We start from the raw sequence: 25,265 nt of genomic DNA on the forward strand, positions 1-25,265 counted from the left end.
GCTTACTCGCAGGCCAAGTAGTGCTGGTGAGCCACTGCCGTCCATCCGCGACCCACGCTCTGGCCACGTGCACCTCCTCCCTACTCCTACCCCGGACGAAGCGTCCAGTCAGGGATGGGTAACAATACACGCGAAATGCATCTGGTCAGGTAAGAACCAAACTCAAACCACAACGGTAAAAGTTAAAAAGGAGCAAAGTAATTATATACGCCGAAGGATGGTAAGTCCTATCCTTAAATCCACAGCGGTTGGAAATAAAATGGTGTTTACAAAGTAGCAGTCAGCAGTCTGATTATGCTGATCATATATGACAGTCAACAGTAATGTGGCAATTTGCTCTACTTCATAATTCTTAAAATCACTCCCAATTTCTCATGATCTTCCCGCGATAATCAGTAGCCCACTTAAACTTAAGGCAAAGTCAAAATCAAACAAAACCCTTGGGATCCAGAATTTGCGGGTAACATCTGGTAACTCCAAAGGGGCCCTGTGTTTTCTGTGTTTACTATCATGAACTACAGGAATAGGGACTGAAAAATGTGTAAGTGTGGATGGCTAAAAACAAAACTCCGCCACTATTTTAAAATGAAAGTCATTTTAGTAATTTACAGTGTGGCTTGGTCTAATCCCCCAAGCATGGAGTAGTAATCAATTAGCTGAAATGATCTCTACATTATTCCATGAAAGTGATCAAAACCTTTATTTGAGTCAGGAGAATCAACAAGACACTTGGTCTCAAGGAGAGTAATCAATTTCCTGGCACTGCTCCTCTCTGCAGCTACAGTAGCAGCTAATCTTGAATACAATCGATAACCCCAGGCATACCTTCCACATTTATGATTCGCAGATATTACAGACTATCTGCTTCCAGTTCTCTCCCTTCCTAACAAGATGGAAAGAAAGCAGAGGGGGAGGAGGGACTTTGAGCAGCAGTCAACTAAAGAATTTCTGTTGCCCAGGGAACTCTAGGATCATGAATTTGAAGTTATATTTCTCCAGCCAAAGCCCTGCACTGAAGAAAATTCAAGAGTTAAGTCTAACATGGTAACTTTAGGAGCTATAAAATGCCTCCGGTAGATGTATTCTGAAATTACAAGCAATGAGTTCTCAGAAGCATGTGAAGCAAGTTAATGTTGCAACATTAAGCAAATGTTCTGAAGATAAGCTGATACTTAGCAGTGCTATGTTCTGAAGACAAGAACATGAAGAGCCCCAAAGGTGTTGAGACCAACTGTTTTCAGGTCACTAATGTCCAAATACTGAAATACAACTCAGGACATCTCTAGAAGAGCATAAAGTAGAGCTCCAAACACCAGAGGAAGAATCAACCGTCCTCCATTACAAATTGCAAAAACATCTGTACTAAATCTCAAATTTTCCATTTTGGGTACTGCTCAGAGTACTTTCTAAAAAGGCTTATATCATTATCATCTAATAGAAAAATCTCATTTATTCTACTCAGTATTATCATTCTAGAGAAGACTAAGTTGAATTTTATCTCTGTACTTTTTGTGAAAACAGCTTACAAAGAACCCAACAGAACCAAACTCATCTGTGGCAAAATCTGGCTTCTTAGGGACAGCAAACTGGCTCTGCTGCTTCCTTTACTAAGCAGCCAACAAAATAAATAGGTGCTCCTAGATCAGCCAGCGCATTCAGATACTGCTACACAGCAATGATGGCTAATGGACAGCTATCTGCTCAGGCAGGTCTCACGCCTTATGTTTTAGTTCTTAGTCTTACCTAAATCTAATAAACCTCTATCTTAAAATTCTTCCTAAGTGTGTGGCATACTCTTTCCCTCTTGATAGTACAAATTAGTGAGGTTTTATTGTACCTTTATGCTTTGATTACAGTGAATAAAGTTCAAGACGAAACATTCCAATGTTAATAAAAATAGTATCAAATATCAGATTTAGTTTTTAAATAAAACTCAAGGTGCTGGAGTGAAGGTGTCTGCATAGCATCGATATGCTGTTCAAATCTGTAAAGACGGACCCAGATCTGCGCAGCTGGATTAGGTGGGGCGTCATTTCAAACAGCTCAGATCCTGACCACAGATATGCGTCTGTGAATAAGGTATTTCACCACCAATTCTGAAACAATTCGACATTTAACAGGTCAATATTAAGCAATTCAAATTTACCTTCTGTTATTTCCCAGAATCTGTACTGTCCAGATATACCCAAATGAGATTAACACACAGTGCTTTTTACTGCAATCTTAATACAATTATTAATTAATTAAGTCTCTTGGTAGAAAGATTAGGGCTTCTGTCAACAGGTAGTATTTCTGCTGGACCTAAAAGTCACATTACTGGTTCCACTGGGATACAGTTTATGGCAGGTCCCAAGACAGCAACTACATTTCCGCTGAATTATACTACATTCTCAAGACTGATTCTAGAACTGGTTTCATGAGGCAGATGTCACAGATACAAACAGTTAACGGGTTAAAAAAGATCAAGTGACATGTTTTACACTGATTTCAAGGAAAAAAACTCAAGAGGTACATGTTTAACCATTAAATATAGAATGATTGTTTAAATTGGATTTCAGCTGAAAGGACAATTTAGCAATTCAGATAAAGCTGCTAGAAACATACTGAAAACAGAGCCAGATCGACAATTCTATGGAACCTCCATTCATCGTTTAGCCATAGTTTCAACGATTATATTCTCTGTTCTAAAAATCAGAACACATGGTTTGTCAAAGCATTTTTCTGTGCTACTCCTGGGTATAAGAGGTGACCTGAGTGACGCCTCTTTTTTTTTGGTAATGCCAGATACTGTAATCTCCAGGCATTTTAATGGTTTACACCAAAATGACGGAATATATGAAATCTAAGTTGTTCTAGAAAATCCAGTTAATATGGTCACCAAAGTTACAATCACCATAAGTGAGAGTTCTCCCTACATTTATTCTACTAAGAAAGAACTGTGACTCTTTTTTTCTCCTTTCTTCAGCATCTCTTTTGGGAGAGGAGAGCGAGAAGGAGGGAGAGCAAACACCACTGACTCACGTGCCATCGGCTTCCAAAAGTTACATGTAGAGATAACCTTGTTGCCTACACCTTCCCAAGCAGTTAGAGACAAAGGCAGCTGTAGTGCTCTACAGACAATTCAGGGATTCCTCGAATAAGAAACGAATTCCTAAGCACATGAGCTAATGATCCTGCAGTGGCCTGTGGTGAAGAAGTCCTTGTGTGGGCAAAATGCTAGGAGGAATAGTCAGATGGGAAGGATACACAGCAATAGTTCAGCAAGAGGGCAAGCGGGCAGAGAGTGCGCCAACGCTGTCAACCACAAACTCACACTCAGCTTCCTGATTAGCTTCTCACCCCCAGTCCCTTTGCTTCAGTCCTGCTTTGTAGCCAGGCCCCACAGCAGAAGTGCTAGGACATTTAGCAGGAAAGCTTGGAAAGGCTCTACCTCACTTAAAAAATACCTTTGCTTAAAAACACATATATCCAGTGATTAACAATTAAGACATGAAAATAATTAACTACTTAGTAGTTAAATTCTACTAATTATCAAAAGTCATGGCCTACTGGGATCAGCAGCATTATAAATGGAAGTCATACTGCATTTCTTAAAGCTTTTTCTGAATGCTTAACAGATCTCTTTCAGTGTTAATTGCACTTAAAAGACATCTTTTTTTCATTTAATCTCTGAAATCTGTTTTTTCTCTTTCATTTACAAAAAGAGGAAAGGGGTCCATTTATCATTTGCTCTATAGCTCTCTGAATTCAATAAAGACAGCACATAGATTTGTGCAACAGGAGTAAGGGGAGTAGAAGAGCAGAGCCACTTCCTGGAGCAGACCAAACTCATCATCGTGACACTTCAGAGCTTGGACTGCAGTGGCTTCAGGTGCTTGTAGTAAGAGTCATGGACCTGCAGGGACAAGAAAGAGAAGAAATTACTGATAAAGAGCTTGTAAGGTAAAATAGCACTTTTTTTTTTGAAATAAACGTTACATACTTTATTTATTTTGTGAGGAAGATGGGCCCTGAGCTAACATCTGTTGCCAATCTTCCTCTTTTTGCTTCAGGAAGATCGTCCCTGAGCTAACATCTGTGCCAATCTTCCTCTATTTTTTGTATGTGGTATGCGCCACAGAATGGCTTGACAAGTGGTGTGTTGGTCTGCACCCGGGATCCAAACCCATGAACCCCGGCTGCTAAAGCAGAGCATGTGAACTTAACCACTATGCCACCGGGCTGGCCCCTAAAATAGCATACTTTTTTTTTTTTAGGAAGATTAGCCCTGAGCTAACATCTGCCACCATTCCTCTTTTTTGTTGAGGAAGACTGGCCCTGAGCTAACATCTATGCCCATCTTCCTCTACTTTATATGTGGGACACCTGCCACAGCGTGGCTTGACAAGTGGTGCGTAGGCCTGCACCTGGGATCCAAAACGGTGAATCCCAGGGCTGCCGAAACGGAATGTGCAAACTTAACTGCTGCGCCACTGGGCTGGTCCCTAGCATAATTTTTTTTTTTTTAATTTTTCCTTTTTCTCCCCAAAGCCCCCCAGGTACACAGTTGTATATTCTTAGTTGTGGGTCCTTCCAGTTGTGGCATGTGGGACGCCGCCTGAGCATGGCTTGATGAGCAGTGCCATGTCCGCGCCCAGGATTCGAACCGACGAAACACTGGGCTGCTGCAGCGGAGCATGCAAGCTTAGCCACTCAGCCACAGGGCTGACCCCCCCCAGCATAATTTTAATGGAGAAGTTATCTGGACTTTATTTGGATGCTAATTCAAATAAATTTAAGGGGGAAAAAAAAAGAATTGAGTCAATTGGGGAAATCTGGACATTGGGCAGTTCACGATATTAAAAAATTTGTTATTAATTTGTTTAGGTGTGAGAATGGTAAGTGGTTTTTTTTTTTTTTTTGAGGAAGATTATAGCCCCGAGCTAACTATTGCCAATCCTCCTCTTTTTGCTGACGAAGACTGGCCCTGAGCTAACATCCATGCCCATCTTCCTCTACTTTATATGTGGGACGCCTACCACAGCATGGCTTTTGCCAAGGGGTGCCATGTCCACACCTGGGATCCGAGGCGGCGAACCCCAGGCCACCGAGAAGCGGAACGTGCGCACTTAACTGCTGTGCCATCAGGCCGGCCTCAAGTAAGGGGTTAATTTTTCAAAAAAATCTTTTAGAGATACATATTGAAATATCTATGGATAAAATTATCTGATACCTTGGATTTGTTTCAAAATAATCCCCAGGAGGAGGAGGAGGTGGGGGCTGGGGGATCAGATGAAACACAACTGGACGTGAGTAGACAGCTGTTGAAGCAGCACAAAGGGGACATGCAGGTGCATCGGGGTATTCTATTTTTCTAAACGTTTGAAAAATTTCAATTAGTTATTAAATACTGAAGGAAATTAAAAACCTCCCTACTGTGGGAAAAACCCAGTTCCCTTCTGAACCTATTGCTCAAATAAAGTGATTGTCTGAAGTGGCCACAGGAACTTCCAAAGCTTCCACAGACAGATCGCTCTCAGAGGTCTTTCTCGCCTTAATATTTAACTGAAGAATTTCAAAAGGTGAAAAGACATTGTTTTTACCTCTGTTTTGTTCAGGGGAGATTTCTTGGCCCACTCAAACAAGTTTTCATACACATTCCCGTCGTAGCGGCCAAGCACAGAGCCAAGTGTCACATCCTGAAAATCAAAAGCATCGACCAAAGCAACAGCATCAGGGCGAATGGCAGTCAGCAACTCCTTTACGCGCTGGTGTACTTGGGTAATTTGAGACTCAGTCATGATGCTCCCCTAAAAGAAACAAAACAAGCAAACACGTACATGTATGTCTGTATACAGACAGGTACGTATTTATATATACACACACACATACAGTAGACCACAATTATTTTTCTATAAAAATAATAAATAGGACTTAACCTTAGAAAATACTTACCTGAAGAAAATCCCCTGCATTCTGACTGATTCCATATAGAGAATACAAGAGACATAAATTCCTTAAGACAGCCTGGACGGATTTATCTTGAATCGTGAGAAGTTTTTCTGCAAAGAGCTTCACTACCACATAGTGGCAATGTGCCTAGATAAAAAGCAAACAGCAGAGTGAGAACCTCTGAAAAAGATTCAACACACAGTGACAAGGGGTTTTGCACTAAGAAAATGAGAGGGGAGGAGGGTGGGGCAGACAGGAGGGGGAGAACTGTCGCTGACCTCACTTGCTCGAACAAGGTCAACGGAAGTTAGGTTCCATGCTACCTCCTTGCTTTTTCGGTGAAACACTTCAGTTTGAAGGTTTTTCGCAGCAATTTCTACTAATCTGTTAAAAAAGGAAAGAAAACTCAAGCTTGGCAGACACAATCAACAGTACCCACACCTTCTTCCTCTTCCATTAGGCCCCTGGCCCGACAGGTCCCCACAGCCGCCTATTCTAGCTTTGGAAGGTGAGCTCACCTGGCCGCACGGAGTTTATACGCTTCTGTTAGGCTGTCAGGGCTGTTGATATCCACCACACTCGGCCAGACAGCTACCTGCTGGGGCTGGATGCGCTGACTGGGTAGGTCATTCAAGTAGGACACCATGCCACACACCAACTTTCCTGAGTGCACCTGGTCGTAACTTTTCATCAGGAACCTAAAAATCACCAGTATGCATGCTTTCAGTAACTAGACTTTCTGTGAAACAGAAATAAACTCCTGAAATGACTTTAAGCTAAGAGACAGGTGTTTCATACTCGTTGGTCTCACCACAAGATAAAAACAGTGGGTCAGGATGGAAGGCAAAACTACATCTTTCAGGAACAAACATAACGTGAAGAGAAAACATGGGAAAAGGAACCGATGAAAAGGAGTGGAACGTCCTCGATGAGAGAGAAATCATGAATTAGATTCTCACCTAGCTGTCTGCAGCATCATGACAGTATTTTCTCCCTCAAAGGTGCACGTTGCAGTAAAAGTGACGTAAATATTTGGAAGACCACTGCAATGAGAATAGCCATGACCGCCACAAGCCATGCGACATGCTTCAATAGCAGCGTTACTTGTCCAGGAGGTGAAAGCCTTCAGCCCGGCGGTGAGTGCGTGAAGCTGAAGGGGGAAAGCACAAGGCCATCAGAACATCGGTGCTAAGAGTCCCAGTTCCAAAGGGAAACACTAATCCCTCACCTGACAGTGCCAGTCACTTTCAACAGCACTTGACACGTATGTAAACTGAAGATGCATGGTCATCTAATTGGCCCGAATTAATAACCTTCCCAAGATTCCCTTCTGAACTGTTCTACTTGGCAAAAAGTCACCACTTATTTTCCTTTGATTAACAAATGACCAATGTGGTACAGTACTTCTGAAACTTAAAGACAAAACCCACATATCTTCATATCTGATCCACTTTCAATCAGAAAAATTTCTGTATCTTTGAGAGTACAGGGATTCCTTTCATAATATCCCAAGGTTTAGTTTTCTCTGGACATTATCCAACAGGTAAATATGAAACAGAAGGGTGTCCACAAGCGAATGAGACTAAACACGTACCTCTGGCAATTCACTCAGGTCCCCTTGGCCAATGCCTTCATTAATCCGAAGATAGGTCTCCTTCATGTATGCGCCTACAAACTGGAAGGCATAGGCAGTAGCCAGGAGTGGAAAGAGTTTATACTGCTGGGTTTGAAAATCCAAAATCTGCGGTTCTGGTTCACTAAAGTATATAGGAAAAAAAATAAACACTTATATAGAACTTACTATATGCCAGCTTCTAGTCTGAACACTTTGATATATTAACTTATTTAATCCTCATAAAGACCCTATGAGGTAGCTATTATCCCCATTTCATGGATGGGGAAAATGAGAGGTTAAGAACCTGCCTGAGGTCACAGAGCCAATAAGTGAGAGTCTCGATTTAAATCTAGGCTATGTGGCTACAGAACACCATGCTCTTAAACTGCCTTATTGAACTGCCTTAGGTGGACAGAATTTCCCGGCTATGAAGTTCATATCTATCTTAGTCTTGCCAGTATGACTAAGGAAACTGCATCTTATAGCAATATACAAAATCCAACTTAGTTGACCTCAAAGGAGGAAGGCAATGTAAAGAGGTCTAACCAGGGTGGAATAAACTATATTCTGACCACAGTTTTGGAGAAGACCCAATGCAGGGTTAAATTAACTATTTGACGTCTAAGAAAGTCTGCTCTTATCAATTTCTTTATTGCTTCTTTTAAGAGTAAAAAGGTTATCAGGGAGTGATGCCCAAGTGAAACACAGTAGTAGGAATAAACTATGTTCATGAACACATTACGGAATCAAATTTAATGTCACTTTCATCATACCCAATTCGTAGTTGTTAGTAGCAATTAGAATTTTCAAACCTCTTTTAGTACTTTGAATATTTCATTTATAGAGCTCAGGTAACATTATTACTGTTTTTCTTAGAAGGTTAAAAATAATAATAAGGCGGTTATTTGCATCTTTCTACTTAAGAAAAGAAGTTTAGGCTCTAAGTGGCAGACCTAGCACACTGCCATCCCGGCTAATTTTGCACAGCCAATGCGTCTTCTCTATACCACATCTGGGAATTTTGATATCTGAATGGGTCAAAGCCAGGTCTTCAGTACTGAGACCATCTCAGACTCCACCCTTACCCTGGCTTGATTTCAGACTGGTGCCTCACGGCGCTGTATCGGATGGCAATGGTGCAAGCCTTAGACAGAGACCGAGCAGCTTCTCCCACGAGAAAGGACCTGACAAATACCATGGTCCCATAGGTCAGCTTGTTACTCACAGGTTTCACGTATGTGCCATCAGGCTTCACCTGGAAAAAGAACATGGAACTGATGCCTCCTTCTGTTAAACTGACGCGGCACTTTAGGCCAGGGATTCACAAAGTGTAGTCCCCCAAATGGCAGCATCAGCATCACCTGGGAACTTGTTTGAAACACACCACCTCAGTCCCCACCCTGACCTACCTTAACCAGCATTCCAGGTGATTCTAATGCATGCCAGGTTTGAGACCCACTGGTTTAGCAAACCAGAATATGGATGCTCTTCACACCTGTCAAGGGCTTTTGATTTCACCGTCACAATAAAAGAAGCATCAGAAGTAAAAATACGTTACCTTCTAATAAAGAATAGATCCTTCTAACCCTGTGGTTATCGAAAGCCACTGAAACTCCCATGTTTGACACCTCTGCTCCTATTTTCTGTCTAAATATACCTGGGCATACTTCATTAGCATGTTTTCTCTGGGAATACGATAATTGTCCATCTTCAGGTAGCCATTATCCATCTCATCATAGCCAAATTTGGGGCCAATGTCTCCAACGGTAATGCCTACCACAGATGAAAGAAAAGTCACAAAATGTTTATCCTCTGGAATTTCTGGCTCTCCCCTGCCTCTTTAGTTGTGTTATACTTTTTTCAGAAGAAACTGATCAGTTTAACTTTTGATCTTAACATTGGATGAACAATTCTACCTGGCAAAGGCTTATGGGTCCCAATTTCACGAATAGGTACCATGAAGGCATGTAATCCATAGCATTTCCCCTTAGTGATGAGTTGGGCAAGAACTATTGCATGATTTGAAGTCTTTCCAACTGCAACACCAAAGAGAACGAGAAGTGAGCAAACATTCTTAAACTTTCAAAGGACAGAAACAAAACATGGGTTTGAAAATTCTATGTTAAATATAACACTAGACTCTATCAATAAAGTGTGCCCAGAGAGTCTGCCTTATGACAGTACCACACCCAGTTTTCAAAAAGAAATTCACTTACACTGATGATTATTAAAACTTACTAAATTTTGGCAAAGCAATCCATTTTTCTATACATACAAAAGCTTTATATTTTTTTTGAGATATAATTGACATGTAACAGTGTGTCAGTTTAAGGTGCACAGTTAAGGATTGGACAGCAATCCTTCATTTAAGAAAAGGCAACTTTACCTTCTTTTCTAGTTATTTTATTTACTTAAAGAAAATCTTAGGAGAACCATAAGAATACCAATTTAAATTACTTCCTTTTTCTCCCTTAAGGCAGTGCTTTCCAAAACAGTAGCCACTAGCCACATGTGGCTATTTACATTTAAACTAATTATAATTAAATAAAAGATAAGATTCAGTTCTACAGGCAATTAGTCACATTTCAAGCGTTCACTAGCTAGCTATATGTGGCCAGTGGCTACCGTACTGAACAGCAAAGACAGAGAATATTCCCATCACTGCAGAAAGTTCTATGGGATAGAGCTGCTTTAGGAGATTTTTGTTAGTACACCAAGAAATATTTATTTTTTGCATGCTCGTTTATTTCTTACCAAAATGTAATGTTATATATTGAAAATATAATGCGAATAACAAAATCTTTCAACCACTAACGCCATCTGAAATATTCATCCTAAGACAATAACTCAGAATGGAAGACCATATTAAGTAAGTTTCATGTCACAGCTGTTTATAATAAAAATTTGAAACAACTCAAATGCTTGACAATACGGAAATGACTAACCAAACAAGGAATACTAAGTTTAAATAATGACTACAGAAACTATGCTAACACATGCGAATGTTTAGATGAAAAACTAAGAAAAGCTGAGTAAGATAGCTGTCCTTTCTGTGCTTTGTAAAACGTATAAATTTCTATAACATGCACCATAAGAAACCGTGAAATAGCTTAGAATAGTTTAAGACTCAGAGATTTTTTTCTATATTTCAAAATGATATTCTCAAAAAGGCTCTACATTCTAAATACAATCTTAAAATAGATCTTCAAAATATCCAATAAATGATAAAAATCCACTTACGCCCACCAGGCCACCATTTGATGGAGGTCACAGTAGGACTGTTGAGAATGAACTCCTGGGTTTCAGGATCATAAGTGGCTGTGGTTTCCAAGCCTCGAAGATGAGTTCCTGAGAAAATAAACTACATTCACTTCAGATAGAAAACGGGAACAAACAGGTGTGGGGTAAAACCTCTGCCCAGTCCTTTAAGCTCTAGCAGCTCAGAGAAAAACAAACTCTAATGACAACAACACATTTGTAGACAAGCTACAAATGGTTGATAATCAAGATACATAATTCCCTATACTTAAATCAGACAGTTCCTATTAAGTTGAAAATATATGAATTTAACAGAGAAGTTAATTGCCCTTTTAAACCCATCTCTAAGTCGTGAGTATGCCAGTTTCAACTCATACATATTGTGTTTAGTACACCAATTCAACATTCTGGACCTCTGTATCACTACGAAGAAAAAAATAATGTGACAGGAAGAGCCTCCAGCTAAAGTTCTTATAAACTGAGAATTTATTTCAGAATGATTGCTGGAATGGAATGGAGCTTAAAAAGGTATAGCCATTATGAGCAACGCAGAATTTCTTGGAATAGTGACTTTTCTGGATTTCTAAAGATCCAATAATAAGGTCTAAGTCCACCCAACAATGCCAGGCTTCAACTTAGTCCTGGCTGGTCCATCAGCGTGACTAGGAAGTGCTCTCAGGTTCACATGTTCACTAGAGATGGATAGGGATTTGTGTTTTAAATTCTAACACAAATGTGCCAAAATTCTTTGAAAAAAGTTACAGAAAAATGTTCTAAGTGACACTCTCTCTATCCTGAAGCAAATGCTGAGAATCTTACAAACTGCTTTGATGACGCTACACCTCTTTAAACACAACTCTGAAACGCTGAGAAACTTCCAAGTTGAATGACAGAAATGGCCAGTTTATGTGTGATCCACAACCTACCCAAGTGGGAACCAAGGACCCAGACACTTAGACCCCTTTCACCAAAGAAGCAGTTTTTGTAGAAAAAGAAGTAACATATGAAACAGAATAGATAATGCAAACATTTTGTACCAAATGCAAACAATAGAACCAAAGAGCATTTCACCTTGAGTCTTGTGAAAATCCTGTAAAATACTAGTCAGCACAGAGAACCAAAATGGCTATCAAATTAAGATGAAGTTGTACAGAAGTAAGGAGCAAGTGGCAAACATACACTAGACTAGTTGTTCTGAAATGTCTGAGTAAAAAAAGAGAAGCCAGAAACAAACGAATGGCAAATGCAGATACCAGTTCAGATCAGATGATAACAGGAACAGACACGACACCTTCAGCCCCGTATAGTTCATGAAAAAAGGTGGGTGGGGGATGGAAAGAGAAAAGAAAAGGTGGTAGATACAGAGTTTGAAACCAACTGCTTGGAAGTACAGCTTATCTTATTTGTTCTACCCTCTGGCCAAGCCACTTTCAGAACTTTACTGAATTTACTGAATCAAGGTACAAATAAGTTCAAAGTACAAACTGCTGCACATTAGGCTATATAAGCCACTCATTCCCCTACAGCAAGTCAAAGAGCACACGTACCGTTAATTTGTACTTCTCCTGGAATTTGTGCAAGATCATTAAGGTATCAGTAGCGAAGGTAATCAGATAGTAATGAAGAAAAAAAAATCAGTTCAGATTCTATATGCACACAAATTCTATACAACTTCGGTGAATTTGAAAAGCCACTTAGTAAATAAGGCCCAACTTGTAATTCTTGACCTTCTGAAAGTGACCCACAAAAAAAAAATATTCAGCATATCTGTGTGAAAACATAAACTTTAATTTCCACTGACCAAAGCAATGTCTATGCCAAGACTTGCATATGTGAAAAACCTGGCCTCTGCAGAAAGATCTTGTTTAAACAGATCATAGTATGTGGAGATGCCATGGCTGACACATGGCGGGCTCTCCATACATGCTAAGCTTGCAGAGCCCCGCCCGACCCAGAAGGTAGACTGAATGCACCATACCATGACCCATCTCTGTCTGGGCATAAGTGCCAATCATCTCCAAGTTCCAGGCGGGGATGAAGAAGCGCTCCTGCTGTTCCTTGGTTGCCTGGTGAAGCAAGGTGGGCAAGAACATGCCCAAGTGAAGATCCAGAGGCTCAGGCCGCCCTCGGTGCACAAAACTTCGAAGAAATACCGAGGATGGGCATTTGAAAGAAGAGTCAGCAGGTGTGAGAGAATCAGCAGTTTGAACGGACAGAGCAAGGGAAGGAGAAAAAAAAATCTTCTGTAAGCATGAATTAGTTGGGTGGACTTTATCATGGATGAGAGCACTGTCCCTTTCTGTATAACTTTAATAAACTCTTGGCAATTTCCATTTTTCTTAAGTTGGCAAGAAGTGTTTTCTTATGCTACTCATCTCTAAAATAATTAATCTTGGCAGGGATTGGCTACCGATTCCAAAGCCTGTGCAGCACAAACCACGTAAGCAAGGCAGAGGATTCCAGCCTTGCAATTAAACCAAAGGAAATAAAAATTTGAAGAGGTTATATGGAATGGAGAATTTAAATTGTGCAATGATTCACTCTGATGAGAAGGTGAGACAGGAGAACTTAGCTCTCTGAATGACAATATGTCTCCTAGACAAAAGTTTTTCCTACATGCAATTTCAGTAATGCTTCCAGGCTGGAATCTTTTCTGTTTGTCCATAAATCATCTAGCATAATGCACATCCCTTACATAAATCTGGTCTTTTCATTCAGATTCATCACAAATATCCAGCCATGCTCTACTGAAACAATTTAATACAAAAATTGACAGTGCTCTTCATCCCAATAATTAATTTCAGAAATAAAAAAGACATGCAATTTCTAGTGACAACCGTATTAAAAATTACAAATAACAGATCATGCATAACAAGTTCTTCATTACAATTATATGGGAATTATCTCTAATGATAATAAACATCTTAATCATTTTAAAGCCACTCCCTAAAGTCATTCTTTTCCATTTAAAATTGGCAGGTGCCTGAGACTTCTGCGTGAATTTATTTCTAATGGGAAGCAGTTTTACATGCCTTTGTATTTTTTCATGTTACTAGCATCTATTTAATTTCCAGCTCTAAATTAATCAACTCTATATTGCTCTTATTACTCGCTTTAATTATCACAGAAAGGAACCTAAACAGCATTTCAGTTTTAAAATCTCTTAGTTTGTTCCATATGAGGTAAGGAGGGAAATAGCCAGGGCACACTGCTCAGGAGAGGCTGATCAACTCTGTCTTCCAATCGGGTGGCTGTGCTTTCAGCAGACCAATCACATAAAATGTAGAAGACTTTCTCATTCTACAAAGAAATTAAGGCTGAAAGGAGTTAAGTGCCTTCAGGGCAAAAAGCTACTGGCAAAACAAGGACGAGAATCTCATCACCTAACCACATCTACCAGTTGGGAAGTTACCGTACAAGCACAACCCAGGCTGGGGACAATGATGAGGACGCTAAGAAGACCTGCCAAAACCAGAGCTATCTTTGGAAGTATCCAAGGGGAAATTCCCTAAGATGTTACCACTAGTGGAAACTGGGTGAAAAGTCCCCGGGACTTCTTACGCTATTTTTGCAAGTTCCTATGAGTCTACAATCATTGCAAAAGAAAAAGAAAAGTTTCAGTTTCCACTGAAATCCTCAGAAAAACACATGGGATGAGAGAGTGCCTTTCATACACAAACAGGAATGCCAACTGCCCCCCATTTTTAAAAGAATGGTGCCTAGGAACAAAAATAGACATTAAGCCTAGGACCTGAAAGGAGAAAACTCTCTGAACTAGGACTAGACACTGTGGCCTGGGACGAGCCACTTTTAGTGCTGAAAGGCTATTTTGCATTACTAGAAACCAGAGCTCCTCCAAAGCACCCCATCACTCATGGGAGGGTTACACGAGTGTGTTGTACTATGGAATAATGAAAACAAAGGGTCACCGCAACACACCCTCAGCAGGGTGGGTAAAACTACTACAACTAGAAACTGTTTGAGACTGAAGAACGTTTGCAGGAGAAAAATCTCTTTTTCGACTAAGATAAGGAATATTCAGAAGTGGACGAAATTTAGAAATGTTACGAGGAGAAAGTGACCTGAATAGTTTTTTTACTTAAATCAAGTATTTGTTGTAAAAAGGTGGCTATGCATGATAAAGATTATATGTTATTTTCAAATAACTTATTTTAAAATTACAAAGCACCAACATTTTACTCGGTGAAGTACTAGACTCAATTCTTCTAAAACCATGATCCCGAAAGGCATGCTTACTCTCCCCTTCTACAGGGTACAGGGCTGGAGAGGCTGGCAGCCAATACTGAAGACAAAATGATGAGATTAACAATACACGAGAAAGGAAGAAATCAAAACAGCATCTCCACGAACAGCATGATTCTAACCCTAGGAAATCAACAACAATAAAATATCATCAATAATAAATGAATTTAGAAAGGCTGTAGGCTATAAGGGAAAAAAAAAAATCACTGTACTTTTATCTATTAAGACTATTCAAGTAGAAACCCCAGTAAAAAGAAAGGCAATTTAAAAATCAACAAAATATCTGAAATTTCTTAAGTGATTTAGTTCAGGATATTAAAGATTTAATTATGAAAAAATATAAATCCTAATAGGATGAATAAAAGAAGATATGAATAACAGGAGAGAAATCGCTAACTCCTGGTTGAGTGGACTAAATAAACACTTCCCAAGAAAACGTAAGGATATAATGTAACATGGATTTTAAATTCCTGTAGAAGATATTTTAGAACTTGAAAAATTGAGATCAGATTTCATCTAGAAGAATAAGTACGCAAGAACACCAAATACATATATCTTGAAACGTAATAATACTAAACCCTATCAGATTTTAAAATATCTTATGAAGCAACAATGAGCCAAAACTTATGATGTTAGGAGAAAAACAAAGAAACAAACCAATGTAACATATTTAAGGTTCCAGAAATAAACTGAAACTATTATAAAATTCTAAGATGAACCAGAAAGAACAATGGGAAAAGCGGTACTAGTTAATAAACATAAAAATAGTAGATTCATTCATCACTCTACGTCATACACAAGTCAAACTATTAAACATAAATCAAGCAAAAAAACTGGAAGAAAACAGAAGGTAATTATCCAAGATAGGGGAAGAAGCAAATTTATACCTACTCAGAGAAGGATGCATTGAATACTAAGGCCAAAATGTTTAACAAAACAGAAGGCAACAGAAAAAATATTGGAAGGATACAATATAATCATATAAGATCAATATGCAGATTCTTTTCAATCAATACCCAAAGGAGAAAAACTCAGCTTATACATAGGAAATGCAGACGGTTAAGCCAAAACACGTAATAACATCCAGGCTCACTAGCACTGGAAAATTAAAAATTTTAACTCTTAGATGTATATACTAAAGTAGCAAAAAAATTTAAAGTAACCATATTCATGCAGTAATTCGTTTCTGAGAAAGATATTCCAAAGACATAACTCCAAAAGACACAGTTTCTGTAAAGAAGTTCATATTGTTATTAATAGTGGGGAAATTAGAATAGCCCAAATACCCAGGGAGCAAGACTCATGGGAAGTCCAACGGGGAAGAGAATCACTCAGGAAAAAGAGGTCAGGAGACCGTCAGAGAGAGAGCAGTCAAGAGGCAGGGGAGAAAGATTAGTGACTTACAAAATCAAGTTTACTATGTATTTTTCAAGTTTCAAAGGAAGGAAGGCACTTTATTTCATATTTGAGTATTAGTGATGGGAATCTGCAAAGAAACCACACAGTGATCTTGAAAGATGATAACTATGTATTACACAAGCTCTACTTTCCTTGATGATGATGATGATAATAGTAATAATAATGATAATAAGAGAAACGAAGGCACAGAGAATCCCTACGAAGCGGACAGAAAGAACATGAAATGATCAATTATCCGTGAAGACCAAACACACTACCTGCTTTGTGACCCGCAGAAACACATGGTGAGGCTGATTAACACTGGATCACGTTCAACACCAGAACCCCATGGAGTGGAGTGTCCTCAGCCCAGACCTCTGCCTCTGATTAAGGCTCACAGACCCACAGTCCAAATGTGTGTCCGCATTTGTGCGCCTAAAGAGACAGGGTTGTATTTGGAGAAGGGAAGACACATCCTAGAGGGAAGAGGCAAAACTGGCCACTGAGAATTCCTGCAGGTGACTGGAGTTGAAGCTTCTTGAGGATCCTGGAATGAGCCTGAGCAATACTGACATTCTGCACTTCTCAGCAGCTACCTGGAAGCGAAAGAATCCCAAACTCAAAGTTACAGCTAATTCTGTGAGAACTCTTCAGATCACCATTGCTGACCACTCAGTGTTCCAAAGTCTCAGAATTTTAACTGTCAAATCTTCATCCTATATAAGTGGCTCTATTGCCGGTTTCTCTGATGTTGAAGGACTTTCCACATATTCTATACCAGGTTATACTGTCACATGCAGCAAATTAACCAATACACTGACCGGCTACCCTGGAAAAGAATACAGTTGACAAAGCAAAACTAACACCAATGTGATCTGACAAAATTCTATCAAGAGACAAGACCTAATCTTACAACTTTGTTCTCTAAAATAAACTATAGAGATTAAGACAAAATTGACTCAAACAGAGGAAAATCTCTGAAAAATAGGATCAATGAGAGACAGAAAACTCTCACAAACGCACACTGACCCAGAGGAACATAGGACCTTAGTCCAATTTCTGGGCTCCTCAAACTAGCAAAGTTCCAGTTCTTGTTTGTTCCTCTCTTTCAAAATTTAGCAAATATATATTTGCGATGTACTTTATAAACAGAGGCCGACGGATGAGACCAACAAGAGACATACAAATCAGACCCATTTAGCCTCAGAATAATTTACATCTTATGCCTCCTATGAATAGCATGATTATTAAGTCAAATAAATTATACAATAATGAATACTAAAAGAATAAAAGGGTTTTGTACCACAAAGTTATTTCAAGGTTACGAAACATACACACCAGTCCACCCTTTGTCTCCAAGAGAGAAAGACTGTGTGAGTGTTACCGCCTTTCCCTCAGGATGCCCTTCTTCAGGCTCTTATTCCGCATTGGCCGTCCTGAAGCTAAAGTCTTGAGTGCTTGGTAGGGTGTTCGTAACACGTCACCACCAGAATCCGCAGTCCTCATGGGGATTATGACAAAGAACATTTCCTAACACCATTTCACAATCAAAAAGCACCACATCAAACATAAAAGTGAAACTTTCCTGATATCTGTGTCCCTTGTCTTTCTCTTCCTTTATTTACATAATGGAAGCACTATAATTAGGAATGAGACTGGGGAGCTCATATTCAAGACGCTCAAACCTGCCAATGGCCTTGTCTATGAAAACAAACCTATTTCACATTAGGACCAAACACAAAACTGTTTGAAAGTAGCCAGGCATTTAGGAACAATTTCTCCAAAATTACTGGCAATACAAAGTCCAAGGACACGTATAGAAACAACATATAAAAAGACTGTTGGAGTGAAATGAAGAGAATCATGGACTTTTTCCAAACCTCCTTATAACTCTGCTAGTGGGCAGTGAAAGGGTAAGACACTTACCTGCTCTAACCCTCTGCCCCCATTAAAACCCACATCTTTGGGGCCAGCCTGGTGGTGTAGTGGTTAAGTTTGCACACTCTGCTTCAGCAGCCCAGGGTTTGCAGGTTTGCATCCCAGGTGCAGACCTACATACCGCTCAGGAAGCCATGCTGTGGCAGTGTCCCACATACCAAATAGAGGAAGACTGGCAAAGATGTTAGCCCAGGGGCAATCTTCCTCACCAAAACAAAAACCCCCCACATCTTTAACTTTAAGCAGAGACGCATCTTCCAGATGTTGCTGAGGCATTAATACTCTCAAGAATTTCCAACAGTCTTTAATAATTAGACACCAAAACAATTTTGCCACACTTTCAACCTCATCTTTCTAAAGAGCTCAACATCCATTAAAACGTGGCATATATAGCAACAGTAAAAGGCTTTAAAAAAAAAAACACCAAAGGGTGTTTCAGGCCAGAGTCCTGGACCAGTTTATGGGCAGATGACCTATGAGAAAATGAGAGGCTGGATTTTATTTAAGGTTTAACAATTTACAAAATCCCAGGGCCAGCCCAGTGGTACAGTGGTCAAGTTCACACGTCCCACTTCGGTGGCCTGGGGTTTGCAGGTTCAGATTCTGGGTGTGGACCTGGCACCACTTAGCAAGCCATGCTGCGGCAGGTGTCACACATACAAAGTAGAGGAAGATGGGCACAGATGTTAGCTCAAGGCCAATCTTCCTCAGCAAAAAGAGGAAGACTGGCAGAGGATGTTAGCTCAGGGCTAATCTTCCTACAAACAAAAAATTAATAAATAAAAAATAGAAAAAAATTAAAGTAAAAACAAAATCCCAAATGTGTAGCAGCAGAGAAAAACGAATGCCAGGAGTCATTTGCTCACTGAAGTCCTGAGGTGGGTTACCCACTGACCCTCAAACATTGACTAACCGTGACCCATTTCCGTCTGGGCGTAGGTGCCAATTATCTGGAGTCCTTTGGATGAATGCAGCCATTTCTCTTGCTGAGCAGTGGTGCCCTGATTCAGCAAGGTAGGAATAAACATGGAGTAATTGAGGCCCACGGGTTCCACAAAATTGACCAAATGCAGTCTACAGGAGAGAAAAGAAAAGGAGCTCAGCCGTACTCTGGAAACTGCATTCTACCACCCACTCCTGCCAAACAGCATGGCCCTTAAAAGGAAGGTTTGGAAAATTGAAATTCCTTTCTTATGAAATTAAATGTAAAATTTACCATTTTACTCCCTAAAAGGCCAATAGCAGAATCCAGTGGTATCTCTTCCCTGCTAGGCACTTCAGGGCCAGAATTCCTCTTTAATTCTATTAATCCAGGAAGCAACTCTACCCATGTTTTGGCCTAAAAACCCCTTTGTTTTTGGTTTTGAAGTTATCTGTTGGTTTGCTTAGCTGGATTTTTTCGAGTATGTGTATGTGTTTGGTTTTATTTTATTTTAGGTTTTATTTGTTTTGAAAATCAAAAGGAACTCCACAGAACACTTATTTGTAGCGCTGTTAACAAAAGTTCCTCTAAGAATAATTTAAACTCTCTTTCCCCATATAACCGAAGCAAACCTCCAGGATAGTAAATCTATATTCCAGGGCAGGAGCAGAGATCTCTAAAGGCCTTCAGAGTTTACAGATGGTGAAGTAGGTAATGTGAGCATGTGAAAAATTTATCTCCAGGGTCCAGCCCAGTGGCACGGAGGTTAAGCTCACACGTTCCGCTTTGGCGGCCGGGGTTTGCTGGTTGGGATGCTGGATGCGGATGTATGCACCTGCTTATCAAGCAGTGCTGTGGCAGGCATCTCACATATAAAGTGGAGGAAGATGGGCATGGATGTTAGCTCAGGGACAGTCTTCCTCAGCAAAAAGAGGAGGATTGGCAGCAGATGTTAGCTCAGGGCTAACCTTCCTCAAAAAAAGAAAAAAAATTTATTTCCCATGGTCTTTGAACATTACTCCAGATTAACGGAACTCTAACCATAATGAAATTCAGTCCACAATTATCTTCTCATAAAACGGAATCTGTTACATACACTAGTCAGCCTTGGCTATGCCGCGTTATAGATTTTATAGGGGTCTATTTTGTCCTTTCTATCTATATAAAGAGCTTAAAGTACAAAATAAATGTCATTTAATTGATCTTCATGACTTTTCAAGGGATGAATAGGAAGCTGTGTCACCACCAGTTAATTCTGGTCTGTACAATAGAGCATGAATTAAAGGAAGGAGGGGGCAAGGTGGCCAATTCACTTTTAAGGAGGCCCCGAAACCATCCCACCACCTTCAAAGAAACAAGAAACAATAAACAAGACATTCTTGTCCTATTTTCTAAATAAGTACTACACAAATTATCCCATTTTCTTTTCTGCCTTACAGAAATCATAATCTACTTGTAAACAAACAATTCTCTCCATGTACAAAGTTAGATATTAGTATTTCTAACTAGTCAAAATGAATTAATGTAATCATTAGATTCCAGAGAGAATGACTTGTGTGCTCTAAGTCATATATAAATAACAATAAAAGCTTCTCATTAGCATCATAAAAAATGTTTTTGGGGCTGCCCAGTGGTGCAGCGGTTAAGTGCACACGTTCCACTTAGGCGGACAGAGGTTCGCTGGTTCCGATCCTGGGTGCGGACATCACCGCTGGGCACGCCATGCTGTGGTAGGCGTCCCACATATAAAATAGAGGAAGGTGGGCATGGATGTTAGCTCAGGGGCAGTCTTTCTTAGCGAAAAGAAGATGATTGGCTGCAGTTAGCTCAGGGCTAATCTTTCTCAAAAAAAAAAAAAGTTTTCTTTGCTGCTGATGTTTTTACAGAAAGGTTTAGGGTGGAAGATCAACTTTCAGAGATGCTGGGGATAGACGCAAGCACCCAAGGAGTGACTGGGCTTGCCAATATTGAGAATGCTTTTTAACTCTGAGATTCTAGATTTTTACACCAGTACCAAATGTTAATTTAAACCAATTAGAGGAAAAGAGAAGAAAGGATATGAACAGAAGAGGCAAGGTAATTGGTTTCTTAGTACCTCCCAGTAAACTGCTGCCGTACTGCAGAGAAGTGAGGCATTCACAAAACACACCCCACCTCACTGAAGTGGGAGCCAAAGCTGATTAGGTAGATGGATAGAAATCATTCTGTCAAAGGCGAGAGCACCACAGCATGCTCTTGTAACAATCCTGTCTCACTAAAACCAACAAGTATTTATCTATCTCCTTTCATTCCTAAGTAGAGAGGACATGAACATACAAGAATTTCTGAGAAATAAAAGCAGTAACTTAAGCGCTCAAAATGGTGGAAATGTAAGACACTCCTATCCCAACGAGCAAACTAGGAAGGCAAGTCCTCTGGATTTAAAAAACGGTGCTGCTGACACAAAATAATTGTAGGAAACTGAGAGGGAAAAATATCTGACACAAAATAAAGACTGTCAAATCTTTATGTTCTTAAACATATTGAGTTTTTTTTTCAGGTCACTTGAAAATCAACTTAAAAACAAAATCTGAGTGCTTGTTTTAAAGTTATGTTTAATCCCTCCTGAAGACGCTTTTCCAGGAACCAGCTTTACCTGAGAAGGATGACAAAACCACTACTGATTCTCATTAGAATTTTAAAAGACAAAATCTCAGGAAGGGAGACCAGGAAAACAACTTTTATATTCCCCAAACAGCAAGGTCTTATTTTCTCAAGGACTGGTGAGAAAAGTTCTTTTACTGCTGCAGTTGAGAAATCTCAAAGTATTTTACTAATATTCAGTCAACTTCCAAATATTCTCATATATGAATTTTATTTTGTGATAGGAGAAATGGACGTAAGAGACCAGGAAATGCCCAACATTCACAGGAAGAGAAATATTACTGTATTTCATCAATTCTAGCATCCCCTCTTCCCCCCAATCTTAGCATATAAGAAATCCGATGCATCTCACAATTAACGCTATGTCATAGTTAACTTTTAGTTTATATAAACGTGGACGTGAGTTACAACTCATGGGTGGCTTAGACTTGAGGGCTTTCAATATTTGCCAAGATTAATCTTCAATCCTCTTCTCCATCTTAAGTTGATCTCCCTGTCATATCCTGGGATAATGGAAGGATGTCAAAGGGTGTGTTGAAGTTTGTACTTTGTATTTCCCCAAGAGCAAGGTCTGTACCGTGAAAAATGATAAATAAAACAACTGGCTGCTGTCCACTGATCTTTCATCCATTTAAAGGACTTTGCTCTCTTTTATCATGACTTCACGCATATGAACTACCACAGATTATGAAGTCTTCTACCACATTCTGAAACACGCTGCACCAATCATTGAAAAGCAAAACAAGATGCACGTCTTCTTTCATGTTACTTTAAGAAAGAATAAAATATTACTAATTTTTAAAAATTTACAAACCCTACTCAGGTAATTCAGAAATATAATCTTCTGGGAGTTACTCTACCTCAATATCCCCACAGCCATGAGTTACAAACTTTAAAAATAAAGAAGAGCATTTGGAAGTTAATAACTACTCTGATTTGGGCCGCCAAAAATAAATAAATCGTATTTTTAGAACTAAAATGGAAAGGAGTTCTGAGGGTGGTCCTAAGGGCCAGAGTAAATTATTTCAACTCCACAATAACAACTAGGTCTGACTGAAAAGAATTCGATACAAAATGTACTAGAGGCAGCAGTATAAGGCAGAAATAACTATTACTACAGAAAGGCACTTTGAACCTACAACATGTTTCATTTTTCTTGGTTCTTAAATATACACCATTCATATTATTTAACCTTTATTGATGAAAACAGATGGTCTGAAAAAAGGACATAGTCTTTTCAGCACTAGGACCAAGGCATGTTTTTATGAGGTCTCACACGAACCGAGCCATTTAAACACTGCCACCACATTCAACAATGCTGGGTTCTTAGACTACTTTATATTCATTCTGCGGTTTCACTAATGTTGTTCTTCACCCATCCCATATCTTCCATTATTTTAAACTCAAGAGCTACACCATCATAAGAAAATACAATGTGTTATTGCTCCAAAATACTCAAATATTTGGTCTTGCAACTGGAAAAATCCTTCCGAATTCAGCTTCTAAATTTAGCAGGCCTTCTTCTTACAAAGAGCAAAGTCATTTTGCATTTAAATCACTCAAAATTGAAAAAAAAAAACCTTACATGATGATAAAAAAAATCACTCAAAATTGAGATGCCTGGGCGAAAGAATCTATACGATTCTTGAGAATGAAAATTGCAGCATCTCCATTAATTATCAGCATTCTACAAAGGTCATCCGTTTAAAAGGCTTAAATACAAACGTAAACATTATTTTCCACACATATAACTTTAAAGTGGCGTGAAAACGTGCAGTTTGAGCCTTCAAACGCCAAGCATGATGAAAAAGGACACCATAGACCATGGATTTAAAGTTTGGGTTCAGGCACTTGATCTACACTAGGGCATACCTACTTTTTAAACCACATGATTTCATCAGGATCTGCGATGCCAAACTCCCTCATCTTCTTCACCATGTTGGCACTCTTCCTCACAGCCACCTCGTAACGCTGGCTGCGAGTGAGAAAGTTCAAGTCCTCATGCTGGAAGTCGGGGTCTTTCAGAATCAGGTTCTCTGGGAGTTAAAGGGCATCAAGAGGGAGACAGAATTCAGGGCTCCATTAGACCTCCCATAATCACAGCTGGTTTCAGAGTCGCGGGCACAGGGCCCCTCTCGGGATGGGCGATCCCCACCCCCCGCCACAGGCCGCCCCTGGAAGTGGTGGTCCTGGCTCCCAGAAAGCTGGGCCAGAGGATGCGGCCTACACCCCACAGGGCCCCCCCGACTCCTCCTCGAGGGACGCTCGAGGCTTGTTCGGGGAAGCAGGGAGGCCCGGCCTGCCGCCCTCACCGATCTCCCGGCGGCGCCGGGTGTTCTCGGGGCTGCCGTCCAGGATTTGCGTGAGCAGCTCCGGGTTGAAGCTGGCGGCGGCCCGCTCCCTGAGCAGGTCCGGGTTCATGGTGACAGCCAGTGGAGGCAGGAGCGACAGAGAAGACAGCGGCAACAGCGACGCCGAGAGTCCGCAGCCCCAGCGCGGGCGCGGCCCTAAAAGCCGCCCCAGGACCGCGCGAATCCCCGCCTCCGCTCGCCCTGGCCTGCCCCTGCTCGCTCCTTCTCCCTCCCCGCGGCCTCCCGGCGCGTGACCGGCCGCGGCGGAGGCGGAGGCGGAGGCGGAGGCAGAGACAGAGAGGGCACCGGCGCGGGCGCCGTGACCGCAGCCGGCCGCGAGGCGGGCGAGCTCCTTGCTCTCGGCCAGGGAAGCCCCAGAGCGGCCCCCCAGAAGGAGACCCCAGAAGAAGGTCAAGAAATTGTCCTGGGTGGCATAGCGAGGCGCCCTTGGTAACCCGTCCCTCCCATATCACGTGATCACGCGGGGCGGACAGAAGGAACCCTAGGCCGCGAGACGCCCAAACAGGTTGGCGGGGAGTTGGGAAACGGCGGGACAAGGCTGACGAGGACTGCGCCTGCGCCTTGGGATTTGCACGCCCCACCACTTCCGGTCCTCTCACAAAGGTCTCCCAGGAAATGAAAGTGGGAGGGAGACTCAAGGCCCTCGGGGTGGTGAGGTTCTGGCCTCTGTGGAGTTGCTAGGAGAGGTCGCAGGAGTTCCGAAGTTCTCCCAGGTGGGAGAATAAAAGGACGGGCACAAAAGTCCCACTAGGCTCCAGTTATCGTTTCGTAAGATAATGGCATCTTTGCTGCAAAAGGCGTAGACTGAGCTGGGTGTGGGATTGCCGGTGCTCCTCCCTGTTAATGGGGTCGGCGTGGGTTTAGAATGTGATCGATTGGCTCCTCCCTGTTTATGGGGTGGGCGTGGGTTTAGAATGAGATCGAG

The 25,265-nt window shown here is 40.8% G+C and overlaps 2 protein-coding genes across 9 annotated transcripts in view; one reads left to right on the forward strand and one right to left on the reverse strand.

Annotated features, from left to right (window-relative positions):
* Positions 1 to 146: 146 nt before the first annotated feature.
* ACOX1 (acyl-CoA oxidase 1) lies at positions 147 to 24,417 on the reverse strand. 5 transcript variants are annotated; one of them, XM_046675942.1, is made up of 14 exons: positions 24,281 to 24,417; positions 23,845 to 24,004; positions 12,783 to 12,943; positions 10,787 to 10,894; positions 9,463 to 9,582; positions 9,204 to 9,319; positions 8,632 to 8,801; positions 7,526 to 7,688; positions 6,891 to 7,081; positions 6,450 to 6,629; positions 6,210 to 6,315; positions 5,935 to 6,078; positions 5,583 to 5,789; positions 147 to 3,895 (listed from the first exon to the last, which is right to left on the reverse strand). In XM_046675942.1, the coding sequence occupies exons 1-14, from the start codon at positions 24,387 to 24,389 to the stop codon at positions 3,845 to 3,847; spliced, it is 1,986 nt and encodes a 661-aa protein (XP_046531898.1). In that variant the 5' UTR covers positions 24,390 to 24,417; the 3' UTR covers positions 147 to 3,844. The 5 variants fall into 5 exon arrangements, with proteins under 5 accessions (XP_046531898.1, XP_046531900.1, XP_046531903.1 ...); XM_046675944.1 differs by lacking the exon at positions 12,783 to 12,943 and adding an exon at positions 19,317 to 19,477; XM_046675947.1 differs by lacking the exon at positions 24,281 to 24,417 and adding an exon at positions 19,317 to 19,477 and having other exon boundaries at positions 23,845 to 23,983.
* Positions 24,418 to 24,601: 184 nt separating this feature from the next.
* Positions 24,602 to 25,265, forward strand: part of TEN1 (TEN1 subunit of CST complex) — an 18,618-nt gene continuing 17,954 nt past the window's right edge. The window contains exon 1 of one of the 4 annotated variants that reach the window (XM_046675954.1): positions 24,602 to 24,729. The gene's annotated coding sequence lies outside the window, so the exon portion shown is untranslated. Of the gene's footprint in view, positions 24,944 to 25,265 lie in introns of all 4 variants that reach the window. The other 3 variants (XM_046675951.1, XM_046675953.1, XM_046675952.1) reach the window with 3 other exon arrangements.

The sequence above is a fragment of the Equus quagga genome, chromosome 11 (genome assembly GCF_021613505.1).
Source record: "Equus quagga isolate Etosha38 chromosome 11, UCLA_HA_Equagga_1.0, whole genome shotgun sequence".
Classification (NCBI taxonomy): Eukaryota; Metazoa; Chordata; class Mammalia; order Perissodactyla; family Equidae; genus Equus; species Equus quagga.

Coding starts and splice junctions, on each gene's coding strand:
- ACOX1 (XM_046675942.1), bottom strand. CDS start 24,389: ATGAACCCGGACCTGCTCAGGGAGCGGGCCGCCGCCAGCTTCAACCCG. Junction 7,082..7,525: donor ACCTGAGTGAATTGCCAGAG/GTACGTGTTTAG, acceptor TTCCCCCTTCAG/CTTCACGCACTCACCGCCGG. Junction 6,079..6,209: donor ACCTTGTTCGAGCAAGTGAG/GTCAGCGACAGT, acceptor CTTTTTATCTAG/GCACATTGCCACTATGTGGT.